We start from the raw sequence: 23,109 nt of genomic DNA, 5'->3' as shown, positions 1-23,109 counted from the left end.
TCTCCTCCTGCCTTCAATCTCTTCCAGCATCAGGGTCTTTTCCAATGAGTCAGCTCTTCCCATCAGGTGGCCAAAGTACTGGAGTTTCAGCTTCAGCATCAGTCCTTCCAATGAATATTCAGCACTGATTTCCTTTAGAATGGACTGGTTGGATCTCCTTGCAGTCCAAGGGACTCTCAAGAGTCTTTTTCAACACCATAGTTCAAAAGCATCAGTTCTTCGGCACTAAGGTTTCTTTATGATCCAACTCTCACATCCATATATGACTACTGGAAAACCCATAGCTTTGACTAGACGGACGTTTGTTGGCAGAGTAATGTCTCTGCTTTTTAATATGCTGTCTAGGTTGGTCATAGCTTTTCTTCCAAGGAGCAAGCGTCTTTTAATTTCATGGCTGCAGCCACCATCTGCAGTGATTTTGGAGCCCCCAAAAATAAAGTCTCTCGCTGTTTGCCATTAAGTGATGGGATCAGATGCCATGATCTTAGTTTTCTGAATGTTGAGTTTTAAGCCAACTTTTTCACTCTCCTCTTTCACTTTTATCAAGAGGCTCTTCTTCTCCCCCCGGAAAGATATAGAAGCGAGTGAACGGGACTCTGTCACTTGATGTATATGTATCAGATGTCTCTGAGAAGGTACCAAAAAAAAAAAAAAATCTGCCCACTGTGGCCACTGGCAGGGAGGGTAACTGGGAGCTGAGAGAGGGGAGCAAAGGCTCATTCCTCACCCTAACTTCTTTGTGCCTTTTACACACTGTACTATGTGCTCCCATTACTTGTATCTCAACATATGTCATAATACATGGAGAAAGGTCTTGCAGAAGGCACGTAGGCTCCATCCCGCCACCTGCTTGCCTTCTTTCAAAGGAGGCCTGGTGAGCCCCAGCAGAGCCCGGGCAGCTGTGGATACTCAGCACCTTGGTTATGTTGGCAGGGGCGGTGGGAAGACTATACACAGTGTCCCCAGTGCACCTGCTGCGGGGGAAAGCCTGTCAGGAGTTCTGGAGACATAGAGGCTATTGGCACGAGGTACGTGACACCAAGATAAAGTAGCCAGACAGATCCAGGATATTCTACCGGACAGGTGATCTGGAGTCTCTAGAGAGTGGCCACCATGAAAAGTAAAATGACAGCAGCAGGAAAGGCAGTGGGCCAGGTTACCAGGGGCTAACAAGACAGGCACGAAAACCGAGGTGGGGACTGCGACCGAATCCCAGATTGAGAAAGATAGTTAGTAACTATTGGGATGGTTTATATTCCATAGCCCAGGAGGGCAACCATTGGGATAGTTGGGGAAAGTGAACAGGGCTGAATAATTAAAAAATATATACTGGAGTGTAGTAACACTCAGGCGATGGCACCCAACTCCAGTACTTTTGCCTGGAAAATCCCAGGGACGGGGGAGCCTGGTGGGCTGCCGTCTATGGGGTCGCACAGAGTCGGACACGACTGAAGCGACTTAGCAGCAGCAGCAGCACCGTGCTAGTTTCTGCTGCACAACAAAGCGGAGCAGCCCCATGTTTACATGTGTCCCCTCTGCTTTGGATTCCTTCTTGTCTAGGCCGCCAAGGGACGCTGAGTAGATAGCTCCCTGTGCTGTCCAGTAGGTTCCCATTAGTCTCTATTTTATACACAGTATCAGTGGTGGATATATATTAATCCTAATCTCCCAACTCATCCCCCCTCCCTCCTCAGTATCCACACACCTGTCCTCTACCTCTGTGTTTACAATGGAATATTACTCAGCCATAAAAAGGAACGAAACTGGGTCATTTGTAGACGAGAATGGACCTAGAGACTGTCATCTAGAGTGAAGTAAGTCAGAGAGTGAAAAACAAGTATGATATATTAACCCATACATGTGGAATCTGAAAACACTGGTATAGATGATCTTATTTACAAAGCATAAATAAAGACATGGATTGCATATTATAAGTAAGATGAAATTATCGATGATTTTCTTAGAAGTAATAATGATATTGAGATCATATTAGGGAATGTCTTGACTCTTAGCAGAAGTATAGTAAAGTATTTAGAGATAAAGAAGTATGACAGTTAGGACTTACTTTCCAATGCATCAGAGAGGATAAAAAGAGTATATATTCAGAGAGGAACATAAAGCAGATGAGGGAAAAAGGGCTCACTTGGTGAATCTAAGCAAAGGCACATGGGTGGTCATCTTACAGTTCTTTCAGCTTTCTTGTAGATGAAACCTTTTTCAAAATAAACAAATTTGGAAATAAAGGGGTAAAGTTTAAAAACAAAACAAAACAGGGAAAACAAAGAGAAGCGTCCTGGGCTAGTCTAGCCTTCCGCCTCTGGGCCAAGCCCGTAATGTCTCTGGGTCTTGGTTTCCGGTCTGAGGAATGAGGAAACTGGAGGGAGTGAACTGTGAGGTGACCGCAGCTCTAAAGAGCAGGGTCACAGTGAGGAGTCTGCAGGCGCAGGACTGGAAGTCCTCCGTGTCCTGACTTCCCTCCCTCTCCCTCCAGACGCCCAGCGAAGGACCACTTTTCCTCAGAGAGCTCATCTTGTGAAATCATAAGGATTTTCTCCTTCTGTTGAGAAGACTTTAATCCTTTTAGCTTCGTAAGGCTTTCTGTGCTCTTAAAAAGACATCTGCAGGAACTAGATGTAGTAAATGTGAGGGGTATAAAAGAAAATGCACAAAATCAAAACCGTTAAAGTACTTCCTGTTAAAAATCAAATAGCATAAAACACGATGAAGCGTCGAGCCCTGAAAGACCTTTATTGTATCTCAGTGTCTTCCTGTAATTCCACCTGGATTTGTCAGTAAATCAAATATATTTCAATAAAAATGTTTAGAAAGTCAAATATAACTATGTTACCTTCTCAATATTTCTGTAGTTTCACAGATTAAAAAAATGAGGAAATTCTTTACAGTGTTGTGGCAACTGAAGAGACCCTCACAAGTACTGTATATTAACGCATATATGTGGAACCTGAAAAGACTGGCATAGGTGATCTTATTTACAGAGCAGAAATAGAGACACGGACTTAGAGAACAAACGTAGGGATACCAAAAGGGGAAGTGGGGGAGGGGATGAACTGGCAGATTGGGATTGACGTATGCACACTATTGACATGTGTCTGTGCTCATCGTGTCCGACTCTTTGCGACCCCATGGACTACAGAGGAGCCTTCCAGGCAAGAATACTGGGGTAGGTTGTCGTTTCTTCCTCCCGGGCATCATCCTGACCCAGGACCCAGCTCCGGTGGCTCCTGCATTGAAGGGCAGTTTCTTTTACCACTGAGTCACCTGGGCAGCCCCTACTCTATTGATGCTCTTGTCAGTAAGGGTAGCTCACTGCAGCTCTGATGCTCAATGGAAGAAGAAAGGGCTCTGTATTTTGAACCACTTCCCACCCTCTGAGTGTTTCCTCCATGCCCAAGCACTAAGAAGCCAGTTAGAAGATCCCATACTTTTCTGTTCCTTATCAGTTCCTTATGCTTTTTTGTTCCAAACAAAGAGTTCTTTGTTTCCTTATCTATTATCATCTATCTGGGCTTCGGTGGCCCTAGTGGCGAAGAGCCCACCTGCCAATGCAAGAGACATAGGAGATGCGAGTTCCACCTCTGGATCAAGGAGATCACCTGGAGAAGGAAATGGATACCCACTCCAGGATGCTTGCCTGGAGGACTCCATAGAGAGAGGAGCCTGGCATGCGATGGTCCATGGGGTCACAAAGAGTTGAACATGACTGAAGTGACTTAGCAAGCACACATGAAATAGATAACCAATGAGAACCCAGCATATAGCACAGACGCTCTGCTCAGTGCTCTGTGGTGATCTAAATAGGAAGGAAAGCCGAAAGAGGGGATATGTGTATACAGATAGCTGATCACTTTGCCGTACAGTAGAAATGAACACAACATTGTAAAGAAACTATGCCCCAATAAATTTTTTTCAAATAATAAAAAGAAAAAAGGTGGAAAAAGCCCCCCCCAAAAAAAAAGAGAGAAAGAGACTATGAGCAAAATACTACTTTGGGGATAGTTCCCCAAACGCGGGTGTCTGGAGAGGTGTGCTCTGCTGTGTCTTTATTACTGCATGCCTCTGTGGAGTCATCTATCAGAATTAATTTTTATAGGTCTTCCTCGAAAGGTTACAAGCTCAAGGTTGGCAGGGAACGCTGTACCTGAAAGACCACTGCTCTTAGCAAGTGCTCAATCAGCACTTGTAATTTTGTTGAATTTAGCTGAAATTCAGCAGGTCATGTGCCAACAATTTGTTTTCTAATTGTCAATCAGAAACAAAACAAAACAAGATCTTGTGAATGCTTGTTTCTTTGATATTATTTCTTTTTTTGTACAACATGTCCGGTTTGGCTAATTGTTCTTCCAGATTATAGACTTTTAACGGTAAGAATTAGACAAACACAAATCTCTCCACATATTCCGCATGTGCGATGCAGTGAAATATCCAACACGCTCCCTCCCTGTTAACTTGGTCACTTCCTGCCTTCTGTCTCAACCTTTACCCAGTCCTGGGGAACTCTGTCAGTCCATTTCTTGCTGAACTTCTCCTGAATCTTTCTAAAAATCTGCAAGAAGTAGCTTCACATACAGAACAGTTCCGTTCTCATAGACACAGAAATCCTCTTTCTAATGGGAAAAATTTTTCTAGATAACTATAAATATCTAGATAACTCTGGGCTTCCCATGTGGCTCAGTGGCAAAAAGAACCTCCCTGCCAAGGCAGGAATTGTCAGCAACTCCAGTTTGATCCTTGGGTCCTGAAGATCCCCTGGAGAAGGAAATGAAAACCCACTCCAGTATTCTTGCTTCTTGCCTGGAAAATCCCACGGACTAGAGGAACCTGGGGCTAGTCCATAGGGTCGTTAAGAGTCGGACACGACTGAGCATGCATGCACCACATATATGAATATGCCGGTTTTAGCTGTGGAATGTTTGCTGTGGTCTATGAGGAGTTAAAATCTTCATGTAACTCAAAGGGAGCTCAAAGGGAGCTGAGGTACCCTGGACTTTAAGATCCACAAGAGAAGTGAATGGGCTGATCCAATTATTCGCAGAACCCAAGGTTTTAAAACATGGGTGGGATTTATGCTGATACAATGGATGTCTAACCATCTACTTCAACACAGTGGTCCACGTGATTGAAGAATTATGCTCCATCTTATACTAGCAAAGACCTAAATTACTTAAAAATGTTAAACCCATATGACATAAAAAAGTACATATACAGTGGAATATTAGTCATAAAAGAATGAAATAATGCCTTTTGCAGCAACATGAATGGACCTAGAAATTATTGTACTAAGTGAAGTAAGCCAGACAAAGACAAATATCATATGAGAACACTTATATGTAGAATCTAAAAAAAAAAAAAAAAAACCCAAATGAACTTATTTCCAAAACAGAAAGAGAGTTATACACACAGAATACAAACTTATGGTTATCAAAGGGGAAAGGGATGAGGGGAGGAGTACATTAGGAGGATGGGATTAACATACACACACCACTATATATAAAATAGATAAGCAACAAGGACCTACTGTATAAAACAGGGAACTACACTCAATATCATGTAATAACCTATAACGGAAAAGAATATGAAAAAGAATATATATATATATATATATGAATCACTTTGCTGCATACCTGAAACTAACATGATATTTTAAATCAACTGTACTTCAATAAAACATTTTAAGAAAACACAGAAAAGTTAAAAAAAAAATCAAAATCAAGAAAAACTCATTTGAAGGGAGGGAGGGCCAAGGAGGGAAAGCGCTGAACACTCGTCTGGGAGCCATAAGGCAGAACAGGGCCGGCCTGGCCGTGCTCAGATCGTGGCACAGAGACTCCGGGCAACTGAACCCAGGAGGGGTCTGGGGCAGCCCCGTGGTGCTCACTGGTCACCAGGGGCAGTGCGTTCCAGCTTCTCAGGGAGACAGAGCTGCTCCCCACGGCGAGGGCCCACGTCCCACTCATGTTTGCAGGACATGGACGCTTATCCCTTCATTGTAAAAGGAATCTTTCACACAGAGCTTCACACAAGGGACTCTGGGAGCCTCGCAGCCTCGAAAGGGGGCCCAAAGTCAACGAAGCGGTGGGTTTCACAGCCTGCTTCTTGCTGTATCCATCACAACACATGGACACGGCTCAGCACAATAATCCCCAGGTGCGGGTGGGATGTCAAGCCAAGTCACCGGAGATGGGCTGTTTCTGAAGGACATGTTTGATCCCCAACGTGGTCGAGAATATTTAGGATAGACTGAGTACCCATGACCCATGGCTGCACATATACTGCTCCTCTCAACTGAACTGCTGATAATAATTACTCAGCACCGTGTTCAGGTTATTTGCTCTGGTCAAAGCCGGGAGTGTGGCTGCCCTTCTCAGAGCTCAGGTCTCTGAAGGAGGAGGCAAAGCAAACTCAGCGATGACAAAAGGGATATCTCTGAAAGGGGATCATTTCTCCCAGGGCAAGCACCTTCGCCGTCAGCTGTGTGACCCTCCCTGTGAGCCAAGGCAAGGCAACTCTGAGAACTGTGAGAGGCGGCCTGGTTGGTGATGCAGCAGGCATGGATGGGTGGGTGAGGGGTGCTGGGGTGGGGATGGTGGCCTTGAGAAACCTGGGGAGACACCTGCCGTGCTTCTATCTGCCTGTTTCTGCCCCTCCCCACCCCACTCCAACGTGCGGCTTCCTGGGTGGCTCAGCGGTAAAGAATCCGCCTGCCGATGCAGGAGACGCAGGTTCCATCCCTTGGTTGGGAAGATCCCCTGGAGAAGGAAATGGCAACCTGCTTCAGTATTCTTGCCTGGGAAATCCCATGGACAGAGGAGCCTGGCTGGCTCTAGTCCAGAGGGTGGCAAAAGAATTGGACACGGAACAACAACAACGGCAACACCACAACATCGCACAACTTGTCAAGGGCAGTGCTTTCTTCTGTAGCTACTGGTCTTTAGGTCATGGTCTTATCATTTTCTGATTATTAGAGCAGATGAAACAGAAGGCTCCCTTTCTCGGTGCTGACAGATGGGGTGATGAGAAGATGAAGACCCTGTCTGCTCCAGGTGAGCAGACAGCCAGCCTCACGTCCTGACTCGGGGCGACTCCTGGGCAGATGGGGTCTGGGGTGCCTCTCACCCTCCACAGTTCAGGCCATTACCTTAAACTTCTCCTCATAGTTCTCGAAGGCCTCCATGACCATGCACACAGCTTCCATTGAGCGCTCGAGCCGGCCATCCACCCCGTTGAAGCGGTACATGCTGCCCGACACGTCTACCACCAGGCGCAGGCGCTTGGGTTTCTGTTGGGGGCTGCCCATCTGAGGGAGGGATGACAGAAAGGCCTTGAGGACCAGAAACCATCACTGGCTGCTGTTCTGAGGGGTCTCACGCCAGCCCCAGAGTGCCAGCTGCCAGGTAGGTGGGTCAGCTGTAGGCTGCGCCCTGCACAAGGCTGCCCTGGCAGGTGGGGAGGCATGGGTTGGTACCGTTAAGAATCGGGTTGTGCAACAGGAGGTGAGTGGTGGGCTCCCCATCAATCATATTACCACCCAAGCTCTGCCTTATGTCAGATCAGCGGCAACATGAGATTCTCATAGGAGCACAAACCCTACTGTGAACTGTGCATGTGAGGAATCTAGGCTGCATACTCTTTATGAGAATCTAATGCCTGATAATCTGATTCTGAAGATGAGATGGTTGGATAGTATCACTGACTCAATGGACATGAGCTTGAGCAAACTCCAGGAGATAGTGGAAGAAAGGGAAGCCTGGTGTGCTGCAGTCTACGGGGTAGCAGAGTCAGACACGACTTAGAGACTGAACAATAACAATTACTTCATCATATAATCACAATGTGATAATAATAGAAATATCAATAAAGTGCACAATAAACAAAATGTGTTTGAATTATCCTGATACCATCCTCCCCACCAACCCTGCCTGGTCTGTGGAAAAATTGTCTTCCATGAAACCTGTCCCTGGTGCCCAAAAAGTTGGGGGCTGCTGATCTACAGAATTTCAGTAAATGGAGCTTCAGATTTGTGTTGATAGTTGGGGCCACATGGGGGAGGATTTTCCTTTGGAATATGGTCCTTTCGAGGACCAACCTAGTCCAGTAAGACTTCCTTAATGAGAGTGATGCAATCTTAAAAACAATAATCAGGAAAGAATATAAACACCAATGGGTCATTTTCTCATTAAGCCTTAGAACCAGTTTATCTAGGAAGATGGAGCTACTCTGGCAGCCCACAGCAATTTTACCTGTTGTGTGGTGACCTGAAAATCACTTCCACATGGTCAGTAAGAAATGTCAGATTCCTAAAATCAGGGATGTGAGGGGCAGGGGCCTCTTGTAAAGAAGTGAAGGAAAAACTCTCTTCCTGTCTTTTGTCTTTAGGAAGCTTTCAGTTTTCTACTCCTTCCAGTTACTGAATTACTGCTTCTTTTTACTTTTCCTGGCATTAAAGGCATGAACGTGGCATCGAACTACAGGTCAGCAACAACCATCAATTAAAATGTGAAACGCTTAGGAGTTTCAGTTTGGTTTTGGACCCAGGCCTGCCAATGTGCAGAAAGAAAAACAAAAGTATGCTTGTCAGATTTACTTACAAGAGAAAAAGGAGAAAAATTCCAGATTATTCGGTTACCATACACTCGGTGACATGTATGAAAACGAATGAGCAAGTTAGTCAATTCAAGAAAATGCTGTGGGTTCTGGAGTGTAATGGTTGGAGACAGATTCAGTGTATTTCTGAAAAGCTCATTGAGTCTGCCTGCATTAGGCACTGCCTAACAGTGCCTCATGCTTCCATGACGACTCACAATTTCAGATGTATTTAAACACAGTGGTGGACCACAGTGAGTCAGTGAAGAAGGCAGCCACTGGCTCATACCAGCATGGCCCCCCCCCACCCCACCGACCCCCCAGGTCTCAGTGGCTACTCAGCAATTCCGGTTATTCGAGGATTTTGGAAGTCCAGAGCCCTCTAAGAGACTCACCTACTTGCCATTTTTTGCCCCTTGTGTTAGTGCAAATATTTTAGTGTTATGACTCTTAAACTTTACACTCTGGGAGAAATCCTTATTTTCTAAAAATTTCTTTGGTCACAGGATAAACACAGATCTTTAAAGAAACAGAAGAGCAGAAAACCACTACAGTGGCTCTAGTGTTCCCATCCGCGCCACCCTCTGGGACTCAGGGACACGGAGTGACTTGCATTTTCCCTCCAGGGCACCGCTGTGTCCTGGGGGCTCGTCTGCGAGATGGCAGCGGCCTCTCTGGCTTCCAGCGGCTGCTGGCAGGCACTGGTGGGACACCAGAGCCCCTGTCCTGTGGCCCGAGGGTGGTCCTCCTTCTGCTTACAGCCGCGGCCCTTGGCGGGCAGCCCTCTCCATGACCCACCGTGTCCAGGTTCCAGTGCTCTCTCCTCCACCCTTTCAGACTGAGGGCAGATCCTTGCTGTTGGAAGACCACACTGTCTCTTTTTGGACTTCCTACACCCCACCCTTACTTTTGTAAACAGTCTTTTTATTAGGTTCCCTCAAATCCTCAATTTGAGTGTGCCTGGTATTTCTTGACTCATGCTGGAATCTTGAGTCGTATAATTAACAGTGTAATATTTATGTTTTCTTCTAATTAAAAATATATATATAATGCTTTCCTTGATGGCCATATTCAGGGTTTGCAGTCTTTCGACTAAAACAGCAACTCCAGGAAGCATCTGCCTGTGAAGGTCAAACTACAGATCCGAGGCTCCCAGGGCACCCATACTTACTTGTGGCTCCAGCTCACCCCGGCGTTTGTAGATGGCTTTTTCTCCAGTTAGCCCATCAATGATCTTGGCATCATCTAGCTCCCCAGTAGCCTGGTGTCTTAGCCACTGTCTTTCTTTACCTTTAGCCTACAAAGACACACACGTGAATGCTTACTTTAGTTCTGGAGAGTCCCTGATACATTTTATGCATGAATAACAGGAAATACGGAGCTTCCCTGGTGGCTCAGTGGTAAAGAATCTGCCTGTCAATGCAGGAGACAAGGGTTCGATCCCTGGATTGGGGAGATTCCACGGAGAAGGAAATGGCAACCCACTGCAGTATTCTTGCCTGGAGAATCCCATGGACAGAGGAGCCTGAGGGGCTACAACGGTCCATGGGGCTGCCAAAGAGTTGGACGTGACTGAGCAACGAAATAAACTGAACAACAGCAACAGGAAACACACCAGGGATCTTTTCAATACGTGCTGGCTCGGCACGAGCACAGCTTCATAAATGGACTGGTTTCGGCTCTGCTGACAAAGAAATGCCCTTTGTGTAGATTTTGTCCATTACATGTGTTTTAACATATGGAAGGACAAAACGAGCTCCCGGCACATATGAACAGGATAGTGGTATGCAAATGAACCTCTGGAGAGGTATGCGATATCTGGAGTGTAACGGCGGTGAATTTCTTCTGGACTTTCTGTCACGGTACTCCTAGAAAATTTATTAGGTAGAAAATTAATCAGCTTGAACTTGTTAACATTGTCTGCAAGCACAGAGAAAACGTAGTCTTCAGGTTCTTAAATGTGATCTTCAGATTCTTCCTTTTCAAGTTGTTGTTCAAGTTCTCTGTGACTTAGAGTACAAATGGGAACGGCTGAGAACCACAGTACACAAACATCCTGTACTCTACTGACATTCTGATCATCTACATTCGGAAATCTCCTAAATTACTTTTCTAAAGATATTTCCACATAATGCTTAAAACTATGCCCGCTGGACTAAGATGACAGTTAAGTGATAAAGAGTCGTAATATCCCAATGAAGGCACAGGTTTATCAAAGCTGATACGTACATTAAGAACCCAGACAATGAAATATACTCAGTGCTAAAAACAAATCAGCTATCAAGTCACGAAATGACTTGGAGGTAACTTAAATGCATATTACTAAGTGAAAGAAGTCCATCTGAAAATGCTATAGCATGTATGGCTCCAACAAGACGACATTCTGCAAAAGGGCGCAACTATGGAGAACGTAAAAGAAGTCAGTGGTTGCCAAGGGTTGGTGGAGAGGGAGAGATGAAAAGGCAAGGCACAGAGGATCTTTAGGGCAGTGAAACTTCTAGATGATACTGTAATGGCAGATACACGTCATTATACATTTATCCAAACCCACAGAATGTACAACACTCAGAGTGATTCCTAATGTCAACTATGGACTTTGGGTGCTAATGTGTCAGTGTAGGTTCATCAGTTGTAGCAAATGTACCACATCAGTGGTGGATGTTGGTAATAGGGAAGGGCGTGTACGGGGGCAGGAGGTATACAGAAATTCTCTGCACTTTCTGCTTAATTTTCTGGGAATCTAAAATTGTTCTAAAAGACTGCAGTCTCTTAAAAAATCTAGTTATGAATATAATGGTGACTCTTTACTATACTGGGCCTCTTTTCATTTCAGCAATGCACTTATCAAGACCAAGAGTGGCTCAGGGTAGACAAAGCATCAGACTTGGATTCAGCATGTGAAAATCTTAGTTTTGTCTCACTTTGGGCAGTTATGGAGATTCTCTGTGTCTTTGCAGCCCCGTCTCCAAACTGAGGGGACACTGTGTCTGTGACCGTCTGTTTGAAGTATTACAGTCTGCATTTGGGCTTCGCTGGTGGCTCAGATGGTAAAGAATCCACCTGCAATGTGGGAGACCTGGGTTCGATCCCTGGGTTGGGAAGATCCCCTGGAGGAGGGGATGGCAACCCACTCCAGTATTCTTGCCTGAAGAATCCCCATGGACAGAGGAGCCTGACAGGCTGCAGTCCATGGGGTCACAGAGTGGGACATGACTAAGCGACTAAGCACAGCAGTCTAGGTTTAATTAGAAATGAAAGTCACTAGTATTAAGTGGAGGATTTCCCAATTAGTTTTTTTTACCCTTTGCCTCTTCCTAATTACATCAAAATAATCACAGTAATATTTTCTCAAGTAACTGGGAATTGTCCCTAATTTGTAAGCTTCTAAGCATTAATCACGGAGAAGGCAATAGCACCCCACTCCAGTACTCCTGCCTGGAGAATCGCGTGGATGGAGGAGCCTGGTAGGCTGCAGTCCATGGGGTCACTGAGAGTGGGACACGACTGAGCGACTTCACGTTCACTTTTCACTTTCATGCATTGGAGAAGGAAATGGCAACCCACTCCAGTGTTCTTGCCTGGAGAATCCCAGGGACGGGGGAGCCTGGTGGGCTGCCATCTACGGGGTCGCACAGAGTTGGACACGACTGAAGTGACTTAGCAGTAGCAGTAGCAAGCATTAATCAAAGTCTAAAAAGTGACTTTGAAGCAATGTTTTTTTTTTTTCCACTAGTAGGTCTATTCTTCAATAATAGAAATAGCTGAATTGCCTGTCTGCTAAGTGCAACAAATTATGGGGCAAATAACTGCTTAGGAAACCAGTTCACTTCATGTCTATTTTGACTTTAGCGTCAATGTAGTTATGTTAAGCTGGTTTGCTATTGATAGTAAACATTTTGAGAGACCTGGGTGGATAATTAGTTACATGAAACATACTTTGCTTTCCAAAATTCATTGTTCTGCTGCAACATCAGCACTCTCAGCACCCAAAAGAAGCAGAAAACATCTAGAACCACTTAGCAGATATGTAACTGGATGAAAATCTTCCATTATTTGGAGTTTGGTGGGTGGGTGTGGGGTGGGGTGGTGGTGGTATACCAAAAATCTCCTAAATAGCTATCTAAGGCTCTCAGCCATTTGGTTGTTCTCTAAGTTGGGACAGAGTCAGATCCAAGAATACAAGAGACCTGGGTTCAATCCCTGGGTTGGGGAGGTCCTCTGGAGAAGGAGATGGCAACCCCACTGGAATATTCTTGCCTGGGAAATCCCATGGACAGAGGATACAGTCCATGGGATTGCAAAAGAATCAGAGACAACTCAGTGACTAAATAACAAAAACAGTCTTCTAGATATATTTATAAAGATCCCACTGTAATGAAGCTATCTGGAGTAAGGCTGGTTTGTTATTTTAGATATTCCTATATTTGCCTAAAGTATACTAGTACACTTATCATTTACCAGAAGAACTTTGTCTTCAATTTTCCTTAGTAGGCTTGTGAGATAGAAATCTCACTGGCCAGCTAACTATCAAAGTCATTTCATTATGAGGTAGCTCCTTAAGACTATAAAGTACACAAATGTTAACTCTTTACCAGAGATTTGCAAAATCCTGTGTTATTGATATCAATTCCTGATCAGTGGTAGAACACAGAGGCCGCTGTAACAGACTGAAGGCACAAGAAGGGAATTACAGGTGGTGTGAATTTGGGGAAAAGGTCTAACTTAAGAGCAAGAGAACCATGATCCAGTAAAGGTGTGTGTGTTAAACAACCAGCCCAATAGCACTGCAAAATTCTTCTTTTGGTATCTATGCTAATAACTGGAAAAGACCCTGATGCTGGGAAAGACTGAGGGCAAGGAGAGAAGGGGGCGACAGAGGATGAGGTGGTTGGCTGGCATCACTGACTCAATGGACGTGAGTTTGCACAAACTCAAGGTGACGGTGAAGGACAGGGAAGCCTGGCGTGCTGTAGTTCATCGGGTTGCAGAGAGTCGGACACAACTTAGCCACTGAACAACAACAACAACAACAATGCTAATAATTAGTAAACATTATAATAAAAGGCGGTCCTTTCTAGGGGATCTATTATTGCCCTTAGTAAGGGGGTTATCGAATTACAAAATACTTATTTTTCCCTTATAATATCATGTTTGTCTGCTGTCTCTAGACTGTCCATCATGGAAGAACCTGGAGATCTGGGGTCTTTACTTTCTTATGCTGGTTTGCCTCTTCTCCTGTGCACAGCTCTCATCTTTTAATGTCCTCTCTAGTTTGAAGGCTTTGTTCCCATTCTGTATACCAATAAAAGAAAAAGACTTAATAAAATTTGGGGTGAGAGTGAAGGAAGGGATATGCTTTTTCTAGTAAATCTGCCACCCACTTTTTTGGGTCAACTTTTAAAATTCAAGTATAATATATTTATAATAAAGTGTATAAATCTCAAGTGCAGAGGCAGTGAACTTTAAAAGCAAACACACCTTGTAACCCCCGTACCCCTCCGGCCTTCTGGAGTCTCTCTTGGACTTGAGCCAGGCCCTGCCAAGGACCCCTGCCCACCACCTGCCTGACTTCTAGCATCACAGATTAGGTTTGTGTGTTTTTGCATTTCATAAAGTGGGATCATAAAGTATGTACCCGTCTGTGTCTGGCTTCTTTGGTTCAACATCGTTCCCAGGAGAGGCACTGGCACTGTTGTGCCCAGCAGCTCTTGATTCTCTGTCTCCGCCATAACAATGTCCAATCGTGTGACTTTTGACCATACGTCACAACTGATGTCTCATCTGCTGCTGCTGCTGCTGCTAAGTCGCTTCAGTCGTGTCCGACTCTGTGTGACCCCATAGACAGCAGCCCACCAGGCTCCCCCGTCCCTGGGATTCTCCAGGCAACAACACTGGAGTGGGTTGCCATTTCCTTCTCCAATGCAGGAAAGTGAAAAGTGAAAGTGAAGTTGCTCAGTCGTGCCCGACTCTTAGTGACCCCATGGATTGCAGCCCACCAGGCTCCTCTGTCCATGGGATTTTCCAGGCAAGAGTACTGGAGTGGGGTGCCATGACTGTGTTACTTCAAGCTTGGGGCTATGATGAGTAATGTCGCCATGAGTATCCTTGACCGTGTCTTTTGCAGCAGGTACGGGTGCATTTCAGTTGGGTGGATATGCTGGATACACTCAGGTTTAGGAGATGCCATGAAATAGGTTTCCAAAGTGGTTTTTCCAATTTACATTTCCCAGGATCAGTGTATAAGGGCTTCCTTTGTTTGTATCCTCACCAAAACTTGATATTGACAGTTTCTTTTTTCTTTTAATTTTAGCCATGTTGGTGGGCATCTATTCTCTTCTTTAAATTTTTATTTGTGGATAAATGAATTATTTTTGATTCTGCCTGTCACAGATATTTTTAGAAACAAGAACCAGTACTTTTTGTTTTTGAGAAGTGAAAGAATGTGCTAGGCTTTTGCTCCAGAACTATGGACACAAAGACATTTTTATATAGTAGCACTATTCATTCAAGTATATAGCTTGCAGATAAATATGGACAGATAATTTATTATCTATCATCTAGCCAGCCCACCAGTACTTGGAAACTCAAAACAGGAAGAGGCATGTCAGGATGGGTGTTCTTGAAGCCAATGTGCTGGAGGCGGGGAGGCTCTTCAAAACTCTACTGAGGGCTGGAATAGGAATATTGATTATTTTGGTCTGTGTATTTTATGGGATTTATTAAAATGCTTCTTTAAATAGTAAGTTCCTACTGTATTTAAACATGTAATTTTATTTATAACAAAGAGCCAAGACATGTTCTTTATTGTTATTTCTATTGCGTGAAGAAAAGTATTCTTGTAAATATGTCCATTTGTTTTGTATTATGTCATAAATTCATACTAATGAGAATTCATTATATATAAAGATAGGTTTCACTAGTAAAAAGTCTACATTACAGACTTTCTAAAAAAGAAATATAGTTTCATTACTTTCATGTAAAGAACAGTTCGAGTGCTCAGAGGATGACGTATTCTGGTTAATTTCATTTTCTGGAAATAATTTGGTTAACCAGAAAGCACACACAGACTCACACACACACCACACATCTATGGCAGTGAGGACACCAGGAGGAATAAACTTGACAAAAACCAATTATCTTGCGGTTTGTGACACTGGGTCTTGTGACTTCAGCACTGAAAGTATTCTGACTCATCTTAAATCTTCACTTATTTGGGTTATGGTTAAGCAAGACTTTTTACTTCCTTTGAAAGAGTTGTCATTATAATTATTTGATTTATTTATTTTTGGCTGGGCTGCGTCTTCACTGTCACACAGGCTTTTCTCTAGTTGTGGTGAGCAGAGGCTACCCTCCGCTTGTGGGGCTTCTCATTGCAGGGGCTCCTCTTGTTGGGGAGCACCGGCGCTAGGGGCGACGGCTTCAGTGGCTGTGGCTCCCGGGCTCTAGAGCACGGTCTCAGTAGCTGCGGTGCACGGGCTTGGTTGCTCCGTGGTATGTGGGATCTTCCTGGATCTGGTATGGAACCCATGCCTCCTACACGGGCAGGTGGATTCTTTACCGGTGAGCCAACAGGGAAGCTCAAAGACTTCCTTTATCTATAAACTCTACAAGCAAGCCAATCTTCTATTGTTCCTTTAGAATTAATGAAAAGATTAGAAAGGTTTAAGCGGCTTTGTAGAAAGCACATCCATTCTACAGAGTAAAACGTATAGGTGACCAACACTAAGTACTTGTTGGGTGAAGAAATAGATATAAATGGATATTGAGGATACCTGGGAGTAGTGATTTTTTATTAAACATTAGTTTCCGTTATTTAAACATTTCTTCATGTTTGACTAACATATACTTTTTTTGCTATTGATTTGTACCATTCAAACAAAAAGGATGCTGAATTAAGGTAAACTTTTGTATAGTATTTGTAAAATAAATTATAAATCAATGGAAACAATAAAAAATTTTTCTTTACGATTCTTGATATTTTGACATAATATAAATAGCTATTAAATACATGTTAGGTTGCCAGTTGCTCTAAGTGGTGAAATGGTATTGCAAAAAGGAGCAGATATGGACCTTCCTATTTAGGGAATTCCATGTTTCTTGAAGTAACATCTCATTACCAGGGAAAAACAAAACAAGAAGAGTGTGTACTCTCCGATGGTGACAAGAAACTAAACTATTAGCTGGGTGACAACATACTGTCATTTTACAATGAGTTGTTATGAGCAATTCCACGTCTCTCCTTCAAGAATTAAAAATTTTTTACTTCAAACGAGCAGGGAGCTGCATGTATCCATGAGCATGTATAACAGGCAGCTTAAACTCAATAGTTCAAAACTGGCCCCAGAGCCTGTCCTCCGCTCTCCCCAAGTTCTCTCGACAATAGGCAACGGGCAGCCGTTCCTTCGGCTGTTCAGGGCACATACCTGGGAATCGCCTCTGCTTCTCTCTCCCTCACGTCTCACACCTAGACCGCTGGCACAGCCTCTCAGCTTCGGCGGCATCGGCCCATCTCGTACCACGCCCACGTCAGCCCTAGGTCAGCGGCCACCTCCGCCCACCTGGAGCACTTCAATAGCATCCTACTCTCTCCCCGCCCTGCCCTGGCCCCCTGACAATCCCCTCTCCATAAAATAACCAGGGGTATTCATCAAAACATGCGATTTGCAAGAAATATATCTAAAAAATACCAGCATGATTAAACTCTTAAAAAGCTTGACTTAACTCCAATTTCTCTAATCTAGGAATGAAAGTATTTGTTTCTCTCTTTGTCACATGCATTATCATACTTTTTGCTTCCTTCTATTTATGCCAACTTCTGGAGTTTTAACTTTTGACATAATATGGGGATTCAGGCCCTATTTATTATTTTTAAACTACTTTTATATTGTGTACCTTTAGAAAGCATTATTCTTGATATTTAAACTTTCTTTTCAACATATTTCCCCACAATTATTTAGACTTGATTCTGTGTTCAACTGCTTCTAATGCTCAGTGCTGGTCCTTCAATACCACAGAATTCCCATTCTTTTCTTTTTTTTAGTATTTATTTATTTGGCCACACCCAGACTTAGTGCAATATATGGGATCTAGTTGCCTGACCAGGGATCGAACCTGGGCGCCCTGCATTGGGAGCATGGACTCTTAGCCACTGGACCTCTAGGGAAGTCCCAAGTTTCCCATTCTCAAGGAATTTGATTCCTTTCTTAACTGGCTAGAATACTGACATATATATATATATGTAATGTGTCAGATCAGATCAGATCAGTCGCTCAGTCATGTCCGACTCTTTGCGACCCCATGAATCGCAGCACGCCAGGCCTCCCTGTCCATACACATTGAATTCAAAATTATTTCTAAAACAGATACTTAAGTGACATATATTTTTAAAGCCTCTGACTATCTGAAAATGTATTTCTGTCAGTTTTGCACTTCGGCTGAGTAGAGAATTCTTGGGTCACAACTATTCTCCCCTCAGATCCTGCAGACGTTCTTCACAATCTTCTGGTGTTCAATACAGGTAAGATGAATTTTTCTTTCTTGGATGACAGCTTAGTTTTTCTCCTGTTTGCTTTTATATTTTCTTTGTTTTTGAAGTGTTACATTCCATGAGGCTGTAGTGAGGTGTTTATCTCTTTTCATTAACTTTGCCTGGCACTCAGCAAAGTTCTTTTGATCCATTGACTTAGGCCTGTCTTCAGCTCAGCACGTTTTTACTATTACTTGAATTATTGCTTATGTGTGATTTTTGGTGGCCTCCTTGGGAATATTGCTGGCTTATTCAGTATATATTTACTGGGCACTTACCATTAGCTAAGTACTGTTCTCCTTGTTGGGAAGGCTCATGGCTCCATGTGTTAGCACTCTGCTCTGTTTTTATTGACCGGCTTTCTTAGGGTTTCTACCTCTACAGTATGGAATAACAATTTAAGTTTTCCATTCACATTAGTAATTAGACTTCAGACTGGATTGAGTCTGTTCTTCCTCCTTTTAATGTAGATTTCAACCTTGGCATTGCGTTTTTCATTTTCTTCGAGTCCTTCCTTATGGCATTCAATTCCCTTATTATTCCTGCTTGCCTCTTGGCCAGATCCTTTTAAGATGTCTTATTTCACATACTTCAGGTTTCTTTGAATTGTGAGAACACAGAACAGATGTTTTATAAAAACCTTTGTTTTCTGAAGAAAATATTCTAGCCTGTTGACATCTTCTTCTTCTATATCTTATTACTTATTATTCTACCTCACTGAAGAATAATTTCATACATCTCATCTTATTTAATTTTTTTGGTGCTCTTATTCTTGGATGATGAGACGGCTGTTCGAAACTGTTCGACAACAGGTTGGATAGACTCTCCACTTTGTTATTATCTGAAGTCTCCTTGAAGATTTTAGACTAGTATTAGCAGTCGAAGCAAAGCTTTACCACTAGCTCAAGAGCTCAGCAGGAAAGGAGTTGGAACTGTGGACAGTCACAGCATGAGAGCTTCATCTCCACATCATTTCTTATTTTGTTTGGAAAAACCTTTGCTGTGGGGCCATTTAGCCTTTGTTTGATCTCGTCTTCAAGCCAAGGATAAGTTGGGGCTGCTCTGGCCCCTTTCCCAGGGTTATTGCCTTTCCAGCTTTCTGCTTGTCGCTCTCTGCCACCGTGTAAAACCCAGCCCTCCCACCCCACTGCTCCCAGGGCTGCTGCTGTCAGACACGGCTACTTGTAGTGACAACGTGGAGGTCAAGAGATCGTCCTGACCTTCTAAGAAAATGAAAAATGCAATGCCAAAGTGGAAATCTACATTAAAAGTAGGAAGAACAGACTCAAGCCAGTCTTAAGTCTAATTACTAATGTGAATGGAAAACTTTATTATTCCATACTATAGAGGTAAAAACCCTAAGGAAGCTGGTCAATAAAAACAGCAGAGAGCTAACATACAGAGCCTGCTCACCAGCTCTCGGGGTCTCTCTTCTCCTCCTCCCTGTCTCTCCAAGTAAGAGATGTTAATGTGATTTGTGGTCTCAGACTCACTTGCTAGTATTGCTGTTTCTTAGGAGTCTGAATTGTCTTTGGTATTATTTTTCATAGGGGTCACATTACATTAAATTTAGCAAAAACTCTTCAAAGCTTCTCGTATGTCATTAGCACTCTTCCCTATTACATGGGTTTTTCAGTTTACAGCCTCTTAGTTTTTTAATCCTTCTAATGGTCACCTGTCAAAGACTGAGTTCGAGGCCTTTGCTCACAGGGCCTGGAAGTCAGGACTGTGTTTCTCAGCGGCGCTCAGTTAGGCCGTCCCCTTACGGCCATGGAGAGGCCCCTGCAGCCCGGCGTGCTGCTGTCCACGGTGCCACAGGGTCGGGCACGGCCTGGTGACTGATGCCTCGTGACGAGTCGCTTGTGAGCTAAGAAGCAGTAGTTAGCGTTTTACTGCTCTCTCTGGAAATGCAGATGTTGCTTGGCAGGACTGCCTCCACTTCTCCCTGCTGCACTCCCCCGTCCCCACCCCGCCAACCCCCACCAGCCCAGCAGCTCTTTGCTCTCTGCTGTCACCTTTGTCTACACGTCTTTCCTCTTGGCTTAGGCTGTTCTTCTGCACAGATGACCAGAAAAGCACAGAGATATCTGTATAGGTACGCAAGCCTGTCTGGTCCTAATCTTGCTCTTGAACTTGAGTCATAACTTAAAATCTTCAAGTATCATGCTTGACATTTCTCCATGGATGTCCCAGTAGTGCGAAAGCATCAGAACAGACAGAGCAAACATCTGCTTTCTCCACAAGCCTCTCCTTCTCAAGTGTTCCTTGTTTCTGTCCCCGAGGGCTCAAAAACCTCACCATGCCCCTCTCCCCACGTTCCATCAGGAACTCTCTGCGGTCCTACCCCCCTATTGTCCCATCCTTTCCTTTTCATTTCAATTACCCTGGTTTGGGTGCCTATCACTTCCCACCTGAATAACTGAAGTGATGCTATGATCTGACTTCCTGCCTTCCACTTCTCTCTCCTATGAGATTATATCCCTTCATGGGCTTCCCAGGTGGCTCAGTGGTAAAGAATCTACCTGCCAGTGTAGGAGATGCAGGTGATTCGGTTAGATCCCTGGGTTGGGAAGATCCCCTGGAGGAGGAAATGGCAACCCATCCCAGTATTCTTGCCTGGAGAATCCCACGGACAGAGAAGCCTGTTGGGCTACAGTCCATGGGGTCGGTAAGAGTCAGACACGGCTGAGCATGAGCACAGGACTTAAGTGATTATAAAACTTCTCTTTTTAGGAAAATATTATTTATTTATTTGGCTGTGCCCTGTCTTAGATGTGACGTATGGAATCTTTAGTTGAGGCTTGTGGGAGCTAGTTCCCCAACCAGGAATCGAACCTGGGTCCCCTGCATTGGGAGCATGGAGTCTTAGCCATTGGACCACCAGGGAAGTCCCTGAAACTACGTACAGAAGATAAAACCACACCACTCCCTTTCTCAGTCGCTTCCACAATCCTCACTGACTACAAAAGGTAGTCAGCATGGATTCACCTTCTTTCCAGTTTTCGCTCCACCATCCCCTCCACACAGGCCCACCCCGAAGCTCTGAACTCTAGTCATGCTGGAGTTTGCCATTCTCCAAACAGCCTTGTATTAAAGTCTTTGTCCTCTTCTCGTTGGTTCCTCCTATCTTGACCAGAGCTACCCAGACTGCCTTTGGTGTGGGAACATTTGTTACTGGTCTGTGATAAAATAGGTCATGTGAATTGATAGTAATCATTTAGAAATTTATATGACAATTTGACAAAGTAATTTTAGATTTGCTGAACCTAATATTTAGTAATATGGGCTTGGATTTTGTATGCTGGTTTTTCATATCATTTTTTCAGTAATTCATTTCTGTTATATAAAGTATTAATCTGTTAACAGGAAAAGAGGATTGAAGAACAAGGTAGCCTTTGTGAGGAGTTACTGGAAACAATCAACTGGGCTACTGCAGAAATAAGCTTCTTTGCGTGCATTCTAAGTCGCTTCAGTAGTGTCTAACTCGTTGTGACCCCATGGACTGTAGCTTCCTTAGGATCCACTAAACTGGTTACTAGGATGTTAGAGAAACACGAACATAAAGGTATTATTTTCCCAATTAATGTGTGTGAAGGACTGGTCTTAAAAAAAAAAAGTATTCCTTTGTGATCAATTGAATAAAAAACAAAACCTGGCCCCTCTCCACAGAAAGTTTGAGAAGCTCTGGTCAAAACCATCTTTCCAACAGCATCCTTTGAAGAGTTGCCAGTTGAAACCATACTTATCCTTCACGGACGGTCCAGCTCAAATGACCCTTCCTCTGTGAGTCCTTCCTTAACCGCCCAGCCTAGAAGTTGCTCACACAGCTGTCCCCAGAACCACAGCACTTAGTTAAGAACTTTCTGAAGCTTTACCAATTGTGTCTTCTCTTACAGCTACATGCATCTTCTTCACCAGGTTGGGTGTTGAGGTCAAGAACCATTATGCAAAATAGATATTCAGTCCCCTGGGTGAAACACAGCTATTATAGATTAAATAAAGTGAATGGGGAAATGCTTTCCATTCTTTGCCTACCGCAAAGTGGGGGCTCTGAATAAAGTTCCTGACCAGGCAGCCACTTGCCTCCCAGCCTCAAAGCCTTCTGCATGTCACACTGAGTGGTACCCTGCCCGTGGCTGGCCCCCACCTCACACCTGGGCTCACACAGTGTCAGCCCTTTCTCTACGCTGTGCCTTCCCCTGGGCATTGTTTTCACCCTGGTCTGTCTGGTAAATATTCGTCTGTCCTTCAAGACTCGGGTCACGGATCCTTTCCTTCAAAATCTATCCTGAAGGTGTCCCTCATGGTTCAGTGGTTAAGAAGCCACCTGCCAGTGCAGAGGACCCAGGTTCTAGCCCTGGTCTGAGAAGATCCCCCATGCTTCGGGGCAACTAAGCCCATGTGCCACAACTACTGAGCCCAAGCACCCCAGAGCCCATGCTCCGCAACAAGAGAAGACACTGCAGGGACAAGCCCGAGCAGCGGAACTACAGTAGCTCCACTCACCGCAACCAGAGACAGCCCACGTGCAGCAACAAAGACCCAGCGGAGCCAAACAGTACATAGATAAATAAAATGTGAAATTTATCCTTGAATCTTCCTCCTCTGGGCATCCACTGCATTCTCTTCCTTGCTCTCCCCAGACACTTACATATTAAATAGAAATGATCTGTGCAGGTTTCCCCACGCCTCCAGGCTAATACCTTTGTTGAGTACGGAGATAATATCTTATTAATCTTTGTGCCCTCAGTGCCAAGCACAGTGCACATCAGCGTTCAAAAACACTATTTATCTGAACAACAGGCCCATTTTGAACCACTGAAAGAAAAATAAAGAAGATAACTGTTGGTCCACAGAGATATCATGCCAGACAAAACAAATCAGAGAAAGGCTAATTTAGTTGGGCCTGAGAATGAAATTCGGAGAAGGCAACGGCACCCCACTCCAGTACTCTTGCCTGGAAAATCCCATGGATGAAGGAG

General features: G+C 44.1%; 1 protein-coding gene across 2 annotated transcripts in view; it reads right to left on the bottom strand.

The window, feature by feature from the left end:
• The window catches only part of VWA8 (von Willebrand factor A domain containing 8), a 372,743-nt gene that overhangs the window by 18,659 nt on the left and 330,975 nt on the right, over positions 1 to 23,109 (bottom strand). For both annotated transcript variants that reach the window (XM_025263046.3, XM_044926847.2), the window contains exons 41-42: positions 9,773 to 9,898; positions 7,157 to 7,315 (exon numbers count right to left, since the gene is read on the bottom strand). In XM_025263046.3, the coding sequence (XP_025118831.3) occupies positions 7,157 to 7,315; positions 9,773 to 9,898 (285 nt within the window). The remainder of the gene's footprint in view (positions 1 to 7,156; positions 7,316 to 9,772; positions 9,899 to 23,109) is intronic.

The sequence above is a fragment of the Bubalus bubalis genome, chromosome 13 (genome assembly GCF_019923935.1).
Source record: "Bubalus bubalis isolate 160015118507 breed Murrah chromosome 13, NDDB_SH_1, whole genome shotgun sequence".
NCBI classification, from domain to species: domain Eukaryota; kingdom Metazoa; phylum Chordata; class Mammalia; order Artiodactyla; family Bovidae; genus Bubalus; species Bubalus bubalis.
This window is presented reverse-complemented; position numbering and strand designations above follow the sequence as displayed.